General features: G+C 38.8%; 1 protein-coding gene across 6 annotated transcripts; it reads right to left on the bottom strand.

The window, feature by feature from the left end:
- Positions 1-1,129: 1,129 nt before the first annotated feature.
- LOC131774516 (uncharacterized) lies at positions 1,130-12,394 on the bottom strand. Of its 6 annotated transcripts, none has more exons than XM_059090563.2 (15): positions 12,247-12,394; positions 11,463-11,659; positions 10,424-10,511; positions 10,013-10,087; positions 9,631-9,728; positions 9,179-9,289; positions 8,210-8,336; positions 7,474-7,553; positions 7,156-7,218; positions 6,595-6,709; positions 5,765-5,841; positions 5,396-5,462; positions 4,885-4,967; positions 2,403-2,480; positions 1,130-2,092 (listed from the first exon to the last, which is right to left on the bottom strand). In XM_059090563.2, exons 2-15 carry the CDS (start codon positions 11,601-11,603, stop codon positions 2,018-2,020), a joined length of 1,278 nt encoding a protein of 425 aa, XP_058946546.2. In that variant the 5' UTR covers positions 11,604-11,659; positions 12,247-12,394; the 3' UTR covers positions 1,130-2,017. The 6 variants fall into 6 exon arrangements, 3 of the variants coding, with proteins under 3 accessions (XP_058946546.2, XP_066019768.1, XP_066019767.1); XM_066163671.1 differs by having other exon boundaries at positions 11,463-11,604; positions 12,247-12,357; XM_066163670.1 differs by lacking the exon at positions 12,247-12,394 and adding an exon at positions 11,833-11,982.
- Between the last annotated feature and the right edge of the window lie 1,385 nt (positions 12,395-13,779).

Below are 13,779 nucleotides of genomic sequence, written 5' to 3'. Positions count from 1 at the left end.
AAATACTTTTTAATCTACACCAAAGTACATCGTCAACGCACGTTGTCTGAACATTTGGCTTCGTGGTTCAACCAGGCACGCGTCAAAGGTTATCAAAACGAAATTAAGTTGTAATCAACCTTGGGTAAAGATAAGGAATATTGACGACAAATTTATTATTAGTTCAATACAAACTGGACGCAATTCAGGAAATGGAAATCTACTATTACTGAATAAACTTTAAGGTTCATTCAATCAACTTGATGATAGAATGATCCTTTAAAGAATCTGCGACTATCCTTGAATTACCTCTTAACTTAATTTTCGGCTGGGAGCTGTTCATGAATTTAGTTTCTGAGTGGCGAGGCTTAAGAAACACAAGTGGTGAGAAGAAAGTATTCTGAAAGTTCATTTCTCCATACAGAACATGTGTAATCTTTCTACACTCAAACGCCATATTTGTCGTTAAAGGAACTCCATCTCTGCGCCACGTAAGATAATAATTTTCGTTAGAGGAACTGCATCTCTATGCCACGCGAGATGCATTTGAATCCATACAAATTTACGGCATTCAGATTAAAACAACTAGTATGGTTGCAGCAGATCAAATTAAATTTATTACAGCATGCGAGAATTTTCAGACGTTTAGCGAGGGCACGGAAGCACGAGTGCAGTTGGTGCGCCGAAGAAAATTTTACAAGAGCCATGAGAATATCCGGGAGACAGTTGATATCATTGAAGTTTCCCTTTTTCCTGGATGTTTTTCGTTCCAGTTTAATTGAAACGCTCAGGTGCTTCCTGTTATCTTCACAGCAGGTATCACAACAGTGCTGAACAATTGCCATATTTGCACGCAGTGGGCAAGATACGCAACCAAACATGCAAAGTGGAAAGGTCTAAATACTTAAGTAATTTAATCCCGACGTAATTTTCCCTGACTGTTAAACCACGTTCTGGCAGGTTTTCAATTTGTGATTATCTATGAACGTCATCATGCTAAATATATCAAGTCTTGGCGAACCTCATTGAATATATCCTTAGTTAGTTCACAATCAAGAGATTATTATCTCTCGCTCACGATTCATTCGTCTCTTTAGTTAACCCAAAGAAGTACATTTCAGTGTTCAAGGCTGAAACCAACAACAGAAAGTTTCGTTTTGTCATGAAATGTATTAACCAGTCAACAACAATTACTTACAAAACCATTCCCGAGTTCCTATTTTAGCTAATTACAAACCAGCTCTTACATACATACGCGGTTTTCTTTATCAATTTTTAGCATTTTTTTGTTAGTTAACTAAGTGCTATCAGTCTTTCCAAAACAGGACCCCCTCTTTATCTTGAGAGGTTTAATCTGTGACAGGGCAACTCAAAAGAAAAGAACAGGTAGCTTTCACTCGGGTGACACAGGTATAAAGGGAATAGCGTATTATTTTGCGAAACAAGAGCCATGCATTTATTCTAGCTGCTTGCTTTATACATGTAGTAGACATGTAAAAAGCAAATCTTTACAGTTTAATCAATAGGCAAAATATATTGAAGTTTCTTTTTAATCCTTCCCTACAATTTTTTTATGAAAATAGCAAGCCATGCAGATTTTCAATCCATCATAATCAATTTTTGATAATCAATTCTGACATCCCCGGGTGTACCTGTGTGTAGGTCAGTCCAAAACGTTTATGTCTGCAATTCACCATCGTCGTTGGCTGTTTGTTCATTGGTGAAGTTTCACTGATCTTCTTCTTACAACACTTAACAGCTGCAAAACTTGTTTACAAATCCTAATCCTTTATAGGTTATTTCACTTCTTTTTTCTACTAAATTTGTATTTAGATACTAATAAAGTCACCACACTAGATCACTGCTAATATGTGCTTTTGCCTAAACTCAGCTCTATGCTGCTCTGTATCTAATAAAGAGGCCCAGAGCATTGCATTTCCTAAACAACCCTCAAGCTCTAAAGCTAAGACTTAAACTAAAAACTTTGCCTTTTCATTATACTTGGTGTCACTCATGCGGACTCAACAGCTGTCGAGCTTTACATCACCAGACAAGCCTCAGACGGCTGCTGCCTTGGTGAGCCAGCAGATAAGACAGGCATCATGATCACGTCCTACGATGAAGAGAAACTGTCAGCTCCACATAGCCCTGGCCTCGAGAGAGTTTCATGAAAATCATATAGCTGAACTAAAGAACAAATATGTTAACAGAGGGGAGATCGTTGCAGTTATAAAAATGAATCCGAAACAAACAGATAGACTAGCAAACAAAAAACCAAACAAACAAACAAACAGGACTATATGATCACGCGACTGAAACTCGTGATCATCAGGCGAAAACAGTGCAACTTAAAACTAAGGCAACCTTTGATTAAGTCTTATGCTTATGTGAGCTCATAATTTTATTGACTTCAAGATACCTACCGCAGGGTGGACAAGAAGATCATGCGCTCCTTCTGCACCATCTCGGTAACTATTGGTGCTTCCATTGGGCCAGCGGACCTGCTCATAATTAGACGTGTTACAAACTTACATGAAATGACTATTTCCACATTGACACGTGCAAAAATTAAATCGGGAAATAGCAAACTACACTACAAGCTTATGATTTGACTTGTAACAATATGAGTCATTTGCTGTTTTTCTGGACTAAAAACGCGAAGTTAGAATTTTTTTTTTAATCATAAAACAACTTCATTATAATTTCCAAAAGCACTGATTGGAATTCACCTTTTGGGCTTTAGATTTCACGTGTAGTATCACGTGACTTTTGATGTAAACAAACCCCGAAAGTTCGGACATTGAGTCGAGCTCGCAGCACATGTGTCCAAACTTCGGCTTTGGAAATTTTTCTTAAATAACTTCCCACTTTCAAGAAGCGTCTCTACGCTCAAAATTGACATCTTTCTTTTGTTATTTATTTGATCGTTTATTAAGCAAGTTGTCATTTCGCTGCCGTTGAAGCGTTGAGGGCCACAGGTTTGTCAGCTTTTCAGCTGTTACGTGTCCCCCTCTATAAATAAAGTCCTTATTAGATGCGAAGAATGTTACAGGAAGCGTTGCGGCATGGAATAATTGAACTAGTTCGGCGTACAGTGATGTATGTGATCAGGTATTTTCAGGGTATTTAGTGCGTAGATTGTCAGATAAATCCCCGTCCGACAGGAAATTAGCGCCCACGGATCGCTGTAGAACGTGAGGAAGCCTTAATTCCCGCATGTAATTACGTATCTGGGTGTGGATTTCCTTAGCTGATTAATGTACCAATTTTTTTAACCTTAAGTAACGCAAATAGGAAATTCTGCGAAACTCAGAACAACCTTCAAGAAAAGTGAAACTTGAGAATGGCAGATCACAAAAGTAAAGCTGATTTCAACGCAATGAGTGTGGCAGAGCTTAAAAAATATCTACAAGAACGGGGGATTTCAGCGAGCGGATACTTGAAAACCTCGTTAGTGGAAATCACCTCCGCAGTCGAAAAAATGGTTCTGCCAATGGATCCAAATTTCGAAAAGGCGACGTCCCTGCTTTAGGGGAATTAATAATTCATGATATGCTTATACCCTAAGGACTGTTAACAATTTTAACGCGTCGCCGCCGTTCGGATTGTACGATATTTTTAATTATTTGATTTGCTCTCTGAACTCATCACAGGCTCCACGCTCAAAACTAAAAGGGCTTTAACTGCTGCGTATTCCTCTGTCGATTTACCAGTTTGACGATCAAGTGTCAGAAGGGTTTTTGCCACTGATCGTTGAAGGCAAACTTTCCTGCACCTCTCTTTATCTGCTTCTCGTTCGCAAGATGCCTTTCGTTTACGAGTCGCGACACCTAGGCATGGTGATATAAAAGAATGACTAAATTAACTTACCCTTTCTTTACCAGCTACAGCAGATATGGGATCAGGATCCTCTTCTGTTGGACCATTTCCACCGACGAAATGTAGACTACAAACGTAGCTGTCCTTTTTTGCACACAAACTAGTCACCTCGATGACATAACCTCATCCACCTTTACCTTCTCTCCTTTTGTCTTTTGTCTAACTGCCCCCGGAAAATGGAAAAACTTGACTAGGTCGCCGTTAGCGTTTCTTACCCAGGAGTTGAAGTACCGTGAATCATTTTTCAGGTGCCATAAGCTCATCTCTTTATCGTAACCATTATGTTTAGGTATACACTTACTAAACAACTGCAATCGCACACGTTCATAGAGTTGAAATCGGTTTTATTTTTGGGAATCAAGGCCTCCTCACGTTCTACAGCGATTCGTGGGCACTAATTTTCTGTCGGACGGGGTTTTATCTGACAATCTACGCACTAAACACCCTGAAAATACCTGATCAGATACATCACTGTACGCAGAACTAGTTCAATTATTCCATGCCGCAACGCTTCCTGTAACATTCTTCGCATCTGCCTCAACGGCAGCGCAATGACAACTTGCTTAAAAACGATCAAATAAATGTCGAAAGAACGATGTCAATTTTGAGCGAAGAGACGCTTCTTGAAAGTGGGAAGTTATTTAAAAATTTCCAAAGCCGAAGTTCGGACACATGTGCTGCGAGCTCGACTCAATGTCCGAACTTTCGAGGTTTGTTTACATCAAAAGTCACGTGATACTACACGTGAAATCTAAAGCCCAAAAGGTGAATTAGTGAGATGCTCCTCAAAAACCTATTTACGTTAAGTTTGTGGGGAAATGGTCAAGTTGATAGTTAATTTCTCTAGAAAAAAATTGTGCAAAAAAAATCCTGTCTTTAAACTGCCCCTTAGATCAGGAGAAAAACTTCGTTTTCGTGTTAAAAAATACAGAACATAAACTATTGAGAGAGCAATGTGTGAAGCAAAACAAAAGAGAGGAAATGAAGCAGAAAAAAAAATCATAACCTGAAACATGCTAAATTCACCTTTGCAATTCCACTGCCTACGTGATAAACGCGACCGATGTTCCCACTTCCTCCATCTTGATTTCCCCATTTCCAGTCTGGTCCTACAAATTAATAGAAAGTACATCTAAAATCAAAGCAATTACTCTAAGTTCCCCGACGACTCTGCAATTGCTCTTTGTGTAATTGCAGCGCCTACTGTGGTCTTTAAATACAGTCAGGCCATTCTTCCTCCTTCTCCCTCCCTTTTCTCATTGAATTCATGTCCCACAATGACTGTAATATAAAAAATCTACAGTTCCATTTCCAGTTGCCTTCATGTTGAGTTTGTGGTCCCCTTTCATATATGTTCTGAAAATTTCCAAGAAACCAAACACTTTCCCGCACGTTTTGTTGTTGTTGTTGTTGTTGTCGTCTAGTGATAATATCTTTAGCAACATATATGTAATTTGGATTGATTCTTTGATTCCTACCCGCCTGACCCGCCCAGGTGCTCTATCGGAAGCGTAGGATGACTCCGAAGTTTTCTAACCTCTAATCACACGGCATCCAACTTGGACTCCTTCAAGGAGAAGCACGCGTCTGTTCTCATCAACAACCTAAAAATGACAGTGTTACTTCACGAAACTTAAAGCTCAAGCATTGGGGGCGCAAAGTAGCGGAAACTTTTGTCACCACAGTGTTTAAGTAGTCAATATAATTGGAGATCTCTCTACTCTGTCAATCCGCATGTACTCCAACAATTGCGCACACACCATATTTTTCTTCAACATGCGTCCGTTGTGACCGGCGGCTTACCAAAGTGCGTAATCTTCCCCTTTCACATGTTCATTGTGCGGAAAGAAATGCGAACATATTATGTAGAAATTCCATATAATGAGTTTTAATAAATGTATCTTACTTTGACATCAAAAGCAGATTCTTTTCCGTAGCGGTAGGAATTCTTATTTCCGCGATCCCATTGAACCTCCACCCAACCTGAAAGCAAATGTGATCCCGTTAGGCGTAAGAATTGACAAATTTTAACCGTCAGTTGCAAAAATATTAACCGTAAAAAAAATTCTGGTCATCGCAATGGAAAGATATTAACCGATAGCCTGAAATAGGCTAAAAATTTATTTTAACCGTAAAAGCCATCAGCTCATTAAGACCCTCCTTGGGACATATCACATAAATTCTGTTATGGTGGAATCAAGCTTGCAAAGTGGAAATTGACATTGTCGAGTTTTGTCAAAGAAACGAATTGGAGAAGAAAAACGTCTGTATTTTCTGAGCGAGAATTTACCGAGTGGCACCATGCAGATGACTAGATAAACCAACTCCTTACTCACCGTACTGTTTCATCATTTTCTCTTCACGCTCAGGTAATAGGAATCCTGCATCAAAATCTCGCTGCTATCTAACGTGGGTCTTGTGAGTGTTTTATAAATCAATTATTTAGAAATAAAACAAAGACAGAGCGGAAACAAAAACAGAAGACAACATAGCAAAACCAAAACAACAACAGCGGAAATCACAATGACAAAACAAATTAAGTGTGAATAAAGACTGAACTTCGAGTTTGGTGTTTTTAGATAAATGAATAGTTTAAAAAAAGGTTTGCAGTTATACAGGAGCCTACCAGGACTTTTTTTCAAAATAAAACTAATTATCACATTCTCCATCCCTACTGACTCTGCACTTGGATTCACAGGACGCAGTATGAAGTTAGCTATCAAAATCCTAACTGACCAGGCGTTCCTCCAGCATCCACTACTGTACCAACTCTCCCTCCATCTTGGTCGCCCCATTTCCAGTGCGGTCCTCTGCGAACACGTGTCCCCGGTGGGGGAGGTTTGGGATAGTTCTAAGGAGTAATAATAACAACAGCTCCAACATGACATGCACTATTTTGAAATTTTATTTCAATGCAAAGAGGCTTAGCACTGATTACTTGCGGGTCTGTGAGTGTTTACCTATCTACCTTTCAGTTATTTGTTTATTTATTTTGGCCATTTGTCATTTTGCTAGTTCTCCGAGGTTGCTGCTGATAAAGGCCATAAAATTAAGCATGAGAGGGAAGACAACACGACACCAACAATAACAACGGAAACTATATAAGTGCCACTTTCTTTTTACTTTCTACTGCATTCGCAAATCTTGCTGAAATATCTCTGCGTGTATCCAGATTGGTCAGTAGTTCAATTTCATGGTTACTGTTTCTCTCCCGTATTAATTGAAGACAAGGAAATACCATCAAAAGCATCAAGTTCAAAAATAAGCTTCGCACAAAGCAAAATGTATACTACTCACGCCATTATCGTCATCGTCATCGTCTGCAACCAACATGGCCAATAAGAGAGCCATGAAAGGACGCTGCAAAAAGAAATAACAAACGAACAAGTGTAAAACTGTCTTGCGCGTGTGTGCAACGTTTTTCCTTGTGAAAAGTAAGATTGAGAGCTATGGTAAACTTGAGTTTAGTAATCTAAACATTTTTTTTTGTTTCCTTCCCGGCCCTCTCCGTTCTAACCCAGTTCCTCGGATAATTATCCTTAGCCCTGGCAAGAGTTTGATATTGTTGGAATTGAGCTATCAATTCTCTAATCCATGCATTGATAACTCTCTTACCAGTTCCCTTTCTTCCATGTCTTCGCCGAGACTTCGCATAAACTGTTGCAGCACAAGCAAGTTCCTAAGTTGTGTCATATCTGTGGAATAGGAAAGTAAACAAAACAATGCTTCTTGTTTGTCATTTGTCATATAGAAATCAGTTTTTCAGACTCGTGAGAATTTTTAGCATCTAGCTTTTGGTTGAGCAAATTTTGGCAAATGCAACTGAAATCTACTAAAAAAAGTAAGAATGATATTACACTGAGGTTACCATGTTGCCAATGAAATTGAGCCACTCTGCTGGTTAATGTTTTAAAGTTCACCAAGAGTCTCCAAATTTTGGAAATAAAACCTTCACCCCGCCCATTTTATGATGAACCCCTTAACATTTTCGCAGTGCGAATTCAGTCGTCTAATATCGCATATCGGTATAACACTAAAAAAAAAAAGGAATTGAATGCATAGGGTTGAATGTTACTCTATTCTGTGTGGCAGTACACTTATGTATGTGATGTTTTAAAGTGAAAGACATGATGAACCCCTTCCCCCTCCACCCTCAACTACAGAGGACAAGCTGTTCCAAGAAAACGTTTTGAAAAGGGGAACTCCCCCCCTGAAATGGCAAATTTCTTATTTCACTATACATTTGAAATAGTTATCACAAAACAAAGTTAAGAGTTGACTCTATGGTTTAAATTTAAGGAAATAAAGTATTGGTTCCAGTGCAATGGATATTTATGGTCAGCAAACTCACCATGGGAAAACTGGGCGATAAAACGTGATAGTAACACTTGGCGCTTAAAAAAAGTGCTGAGTTCATCCATGTTTTGCACCATCACGTACATTCCTCCAGTTGTTTGTGCAATGCTTGCCAAAAGTTTCTAAAATTTCACAAAGAGCACAAATCAGGTATTTAGTTTTCTAATTGACAAACGGCAAATGGTTGAGGTTTGGGGGAAATCTCCAGCTCCTAGTGATAGTCAAGCGTAAGTTTTTATTGTGTTTTGTTTTGTGTCTCTTCCTAGATTTGTTTCGTTTGTTTGTTTTGGGGGTCGGAGGGGAGGGTGGGTGGGGAGCTACTGCAACAAGCCATGGGCTAAATTAAACGGGGACAAAAAGCGCTCATCATAAACACTGTAAATTCCAGAAATGAGGTACATTTAATATCTCCTAAAAAAATCAACATATCATTCAGCAGACAGCTAGCGATAGCCACAGGTCGTAATTGATGTATTTATGTTTGATTGTTTTAACTTAACTAAAAGGAAATCACGGCAGCTTGATGGAAGAATTACTACCTCTCTACTGTCTTTTAAAAAAAGAACAAGCGAACAAGTTACTCAGTAAAATTCACAGACCAAGTCAAGTCTTACGTTCGCGCAAAATGTCTAGCTATCAGGGTTTTTGAATCGTTAAACACCAGGACAACAATCATCCTTTAATTTGCGTAATGCGTCGTGTTCTCGATAAGAAACCTAGCGCTCAAAGTGTCCTTTATGGGAGTGTTGTGGGGAAAAATTAACGAGCCTACGATGAAAAGGGATATATCAGTTCGCTAAGGAAGACTGGTAAAAACGCCTAACTTATTATTGTCAACGAAACTTGGAAAGCCACTAGACAGCGAGGCTTGTTGACTCGTGCTACTTCACTTTTTTCTAATTTTTTTTATAATTTTTTTCTAATTACTTTTTTCTAATTTTTCTAATTTACAAATTCAATTTACCTTATCAGCATTTCCACAGCCAACGCAGGCGATTGGGATCTTATAAGGAAGACCAACTTCTTGCCAGCGAGGACCAAAGAGCACAGCCACTAGTAGCACTGCAGTCAAGGCCTAAAATAAAATTGGCGAAAGCTCAACGTAAACACTCATGTCTAAAATGCAAAACCGACTGAAAGATCTTATCAAAATGTACGAGACGCTTAGAAATGCTATTTAAGCGTTGCAATAAACAATGATTTTAACTACTGGTTTGCGGCAAGATAATTAAGCCAAGCTAAGTAAAGTGATCGGTAATACCGCCAATCCATATTCATATCACGTAGCCGAAAGTGCATGAATTTAAAGCTCCATTTATTCCCCGGTAAGGAGGATTAAGTTTCTGTTTATTTTATTCCAAACGTTATCGTTTTAATGTCGGAAAAAGGACACCGTTTTATCTTTTACAGTCTTGCCTGTTCATTTTCACGTCCATTTTCATCAGTAGGTTTCCCGTCAGTCATGAGAATGATGCGTGGACAAAGCTTCCTTCCATTGACATTGACAACACCACCTTAGAAGGTAAACAGTCCGAAAGACAAGAAAGCGTGTATAACTTCCGTGTTCGACACAGTTAATGACATTTACTGTCTATATTTGGTTGCTTCATTGGCTTCGTGACATGAGATGTAATCTACTCATTTCTCTGTAACCAAAATGGAATCGCGTGCTAATTACTTTAAACATGCTTGTCTCTTTCTTGAGGTGAAAAAAAAAAAGGATGAGGTCATATAAAATCTTGTTTCTACTGTCAAGAAGCAATATTAAGTTTTGCCTCATCAGCAGTTATCGTCTTACCATTTTTTCCAATCTCCTGTAGTGCCATCAGCAAACCATCTTTCATTGGGGTGGTTCCATTGGCTTTAAGTCCACCTGAAACAAAAGAAATCATCCCTCAGGAAACGAACAACAAGCCCATCACGAGATATGATTAGAACTTTCTTTTATCATGTCAATCTTCTTAAGATGAGATTCCATGACATCTTGACCTCTTTTTCCCCTGAGGCAACTTGGAAAGGCTGAATTCAAACAGGCGTTAAAAATTCAAATTTATGTTCTTGAAATTAGTTAGAATAGCTTCACGTAATTTTAAAACTCAGGTACCCCGCTCCATATGTCAACCCATGTATAGTTTCATTAAAACAGAGGATCGGGTAGAATTCATGGCTAATCTATAGAATTTCAAACGAAGAAAGGAGTGAAACTTACGAATTTTCAATTTGAGACTTGGATAGTTGTTTGATAAACTATGCAATATTTGCGTCCTGGCCCCAAACTCTACTATGGCAACATTTTCCTGAGTGTAAAAAGCAAATACATATCGATTAAGAAATCAAACTACTAACTAAAAAGATATGCACCTATAAAAACTCGAAACGCGGAAAATAAAATACATTGTATACGTACAGTAAGTTAACTCAAGCTCAGAGCAAAAAACAAGATCGAAGACAAAGCACTGAGAGACAAATGCACAAGCCAGAGATTTTAGCTCTACTCCCTATAACGACGATAACTACTTAGTCGCAAAGAAGAAATTAATTGAATTTTGACAGGATCCATCCAGAAGCATGTTTTTAAAACGGCTACTTTTCAATGAAAAGTCTCCTCAGCCGTTGCTTCTTCAAATAAAAGTTACGTGGACCTCAATGCACAAAACTGTACGTCATTTTGGCGAAGCAAATCCATTCCAGCGCGGGTTTTTTATTTCTCTGAAAACTTACGCATTGATGAAAATTTGAGAACGACAATGTAATTAATCCAAATAGATCATATGAACAGGTTAGAACAGGAGTAAGCTGAGACAAAGCAGTTGCCTATTATAATCACTTATCAGATAAATTCCTGGAAAACCGGAAGTTGCGACATGCTCGCCATTTTCCGAGAAACTTAATCGAGGTCGCAGTAGAGATCACTTCCAGATCTCATTCAGACATTTAAAAGGAAATAAACATTTTTGACACTGGTTCGCTTAATTAAAACTCTAGGATGCAATACATGTTACTAGTCTCTTTAATGAATTACTTTTCGTTCTTTAATTTGGGAATTGAGTTAAGGAAGTCCCGGTTAACGGAAGTATCAAACGCATCAAAACGCATCAAACCTAATCAGTAACCAGAAAGCTTGTTTTTTGTTTTTGTTTTCTTTTTTAAGTATGTTTGATTACATGAACGTTTCCCATGTACAAATCCTTCTTTACCAGCCATACAATCGTTCTTTTACAATAACCCCATGGATCGCCACTTCTCACCTTCAAATTCGCCTGCTTTGCAGTTTCCTCGACTCCTTCCAGAAATTTGAGCGCAGCAGCTTTTAGCTGGTTGATTCCCTCATTGTAATTCCAACCCATGGATCCCGAAGTGTCGAGACATAAGACTGTATCCAAAGGCATCCTGTTGGCAGTGAACGATTCTATTCACTCTTTATGGTGATGGAATAATGAGAGCACTGTATAATATAAAACAGATATTGTCTTTAATTGTTATGTGAATCCGTTGTGTACGCTTTCGTCGACGGCCACACTTCTCAAACAATACGCGATAAATTTATGAATAAAAACCACTCACTAATGACACATTTGTTCCTAAACGTTCTACAAGTTATTAAAAACACATAGTTACCCTCTTTGCTCCACTTTCCGTTAGGCAGCTTAGAGGAGATAATTAACTCAGATTTCTGTTTTGTTTTTGAAGCATTTAAATTTGGTCGTGTTATGGCGTAGACAGAATTGCTTTGTATGCACCCATGCAAATCGAATCCGTAGAACTGTCTTCGAATTCCCTAAAATAGAGAAGTTTCTGCTGTATTTATAGCGTGAACAAAACTCGTGCACCGGATGAGAAAGCTCGTTACTTTAAAGCAAACTGCAAACTATTCACTTTAACGTTACTCCCTCACTCGTAGCAAAGACGTGGGTACTTCCGGGATGTGTCGTCGATTGGTCTTTCATTTTCTCTTTGTCTTTGCAATCGCGACATCAGTGAAATAACAAATGATTGAACTTTGCTTAAGATGTCGTTTGACAGTCCTCTTACCTAACAATTCACTGCTTTGGTGATTGAAACTGCACTGATACTGGTTTATAGCTATCGCTTTCAAGTCTTGTTCTTAGCTTCGAGTTTTGCACCTTTGGCTGCGACACTAAACAACACCCAGGATAAATTCTGGTTTAACCGGTTTTGTTATCATTAAGCCTCGGTTTGGTTCGTGACGTGGAGGAGAAAGGTCACGGTAGTTGATTCTCTCTGGTGGAAAGAAAAAGGACTGAGAGTGGCGTGCGGCAGTTAATGAGTTGGCAGAAATCGGATACTTGTGGGATCGCCACGGAGCAAACATTGCAAGTTGCTAGAAAAAAATAAATAGCGAAATGTTGTTTCGACGCCAAATGAACGATTTTGGAGAGAGATGAGCAATTTTTCGTCGCTGTGTTATCATAAATCGATTTAGGTAATGTTGATAAAAGGAAACCGTAAGTTTTTGTTTATCTTTGTGAAATTGGCTTAACGTTATCACCGACGCGCACAACGGACAACCAGACAATTCCACTGGCAAGCGAAGGATCGTTGAATAAATTAATAAAAAAATCGTTCATCAACAGGGCTAAGTTGATCCAGTCCGGTTTAGGTGTGTAGGGGGCCGGACGAGGGGCGGTGGTAGAAAATGGGCTCTGATATTAATTAGCTTAAGTACCCTAGCGGGATTATTAGACTTCTAACTCCGCAAAGCTAAAGGCTGTACAGATTCAATACTACTCAACTGGTTAAATTATAACAATGGTTTCTCTGCTGCACTGTACATGGAGGCCCTAGCGGCGGGTCGACCCCTAAAGATATCTACCCAAGTCGATGATTTCTACGCTCGGAATTTACCTGACAACCACAGTTAGCTGTTTAAATTAATTTTCAAAGGGAGTCAATACTACTATCCGTTTTACCTATTTAAGCAGAAAATTCTGCTCAAAATTGACTCCATAAGGATAATCCTACATTCCCGCTGTATAGCATGCTGCTTTCCATTGTTTATTCAATAACAAGCCTCTGCAATGCAGTCGCGGTGTTATCAAAAAGAAGTAATCCTCTCACAGAGGGAATCTGTATTATCCTTTTAGCAATAACAAATGGATGACTAGTATGCACTCCGCTGCTTCGTCTAAATCAACATTGTCATTTGGCACAAGTCCATGCCAAAAAGTAGGGAAAAAATAATTGGATTAAAATTAAAAAGAAGAAGAAAAGTTGTGAAAATAATATTTAAAATCACAATATCAATAACACTATTGCGTAGAAAAGAGGGAGAAAAGAGTCGAAAGTGTCAAAAGCCTTCATTGGCGAACGACTTTTTTGTTTATGTAGGAACTGAGAGATAGCTTTTTGACCGAAAACACTTTTAACCCCATGCAGGTATTCAGTGAGGGGCAACTCTTGCGGAATAAAACTGAAGAGCGCCAGTGTATGTTTACATCAACCCAATCAAAATAATCGTTGGGTACTGTGCGAAGCCAAAGTAAATAAGCTATTGCACAATCGGCTAGAGGGGGGCGATTACGCATCATTTCAATTTGTTGTCCG

This window comes from Pocillopora verrucosa, chromosome 3, assembly GCF_036669915.1.
Source record: "Pocillopora verrucosa isolate sample1 chromosome 3, ASM3666991v2, whole genome shotgun sequence".
In the NCBI taxonomy this organism is placed as follows: Eukaryota; Metazoa; Cnidaria; class Anthozoa; order Scleractinia; family Pocilloporidae; genus Pocillopora; species Pocillopora verrucosa.
The sequence above is the reverse complement of the archived record's forward strand: the minus strand, read 5'-3'. Positions and strand labels throughout refer to the sequence as shown.

Bases quoted from the DNA above. Each gene is read 5' to 3' on its own strand.
- LOC131774516 (XM_059090563.2), bottom strand. From the start codon at position 11,603: ATGCCTTTGGATACAGTCTTATGTCTCGACACTTCGGGATCCATGGGT. The intron at 7,219-7,473 runs GTAAGAGAGTTA...TTCTTTTTGCAG, and splicing joins ACATGGAAGAAAGGGAACTG to CGTCCTTTCATGGCTCTCTT. The intron at 5,463-5,764 runs GTAAGATACATT...TGTCATTTTTAG, and splicing joins AATCTGCTTTTGATGTCAAA to GTTGTTGATGAGAACAGACG.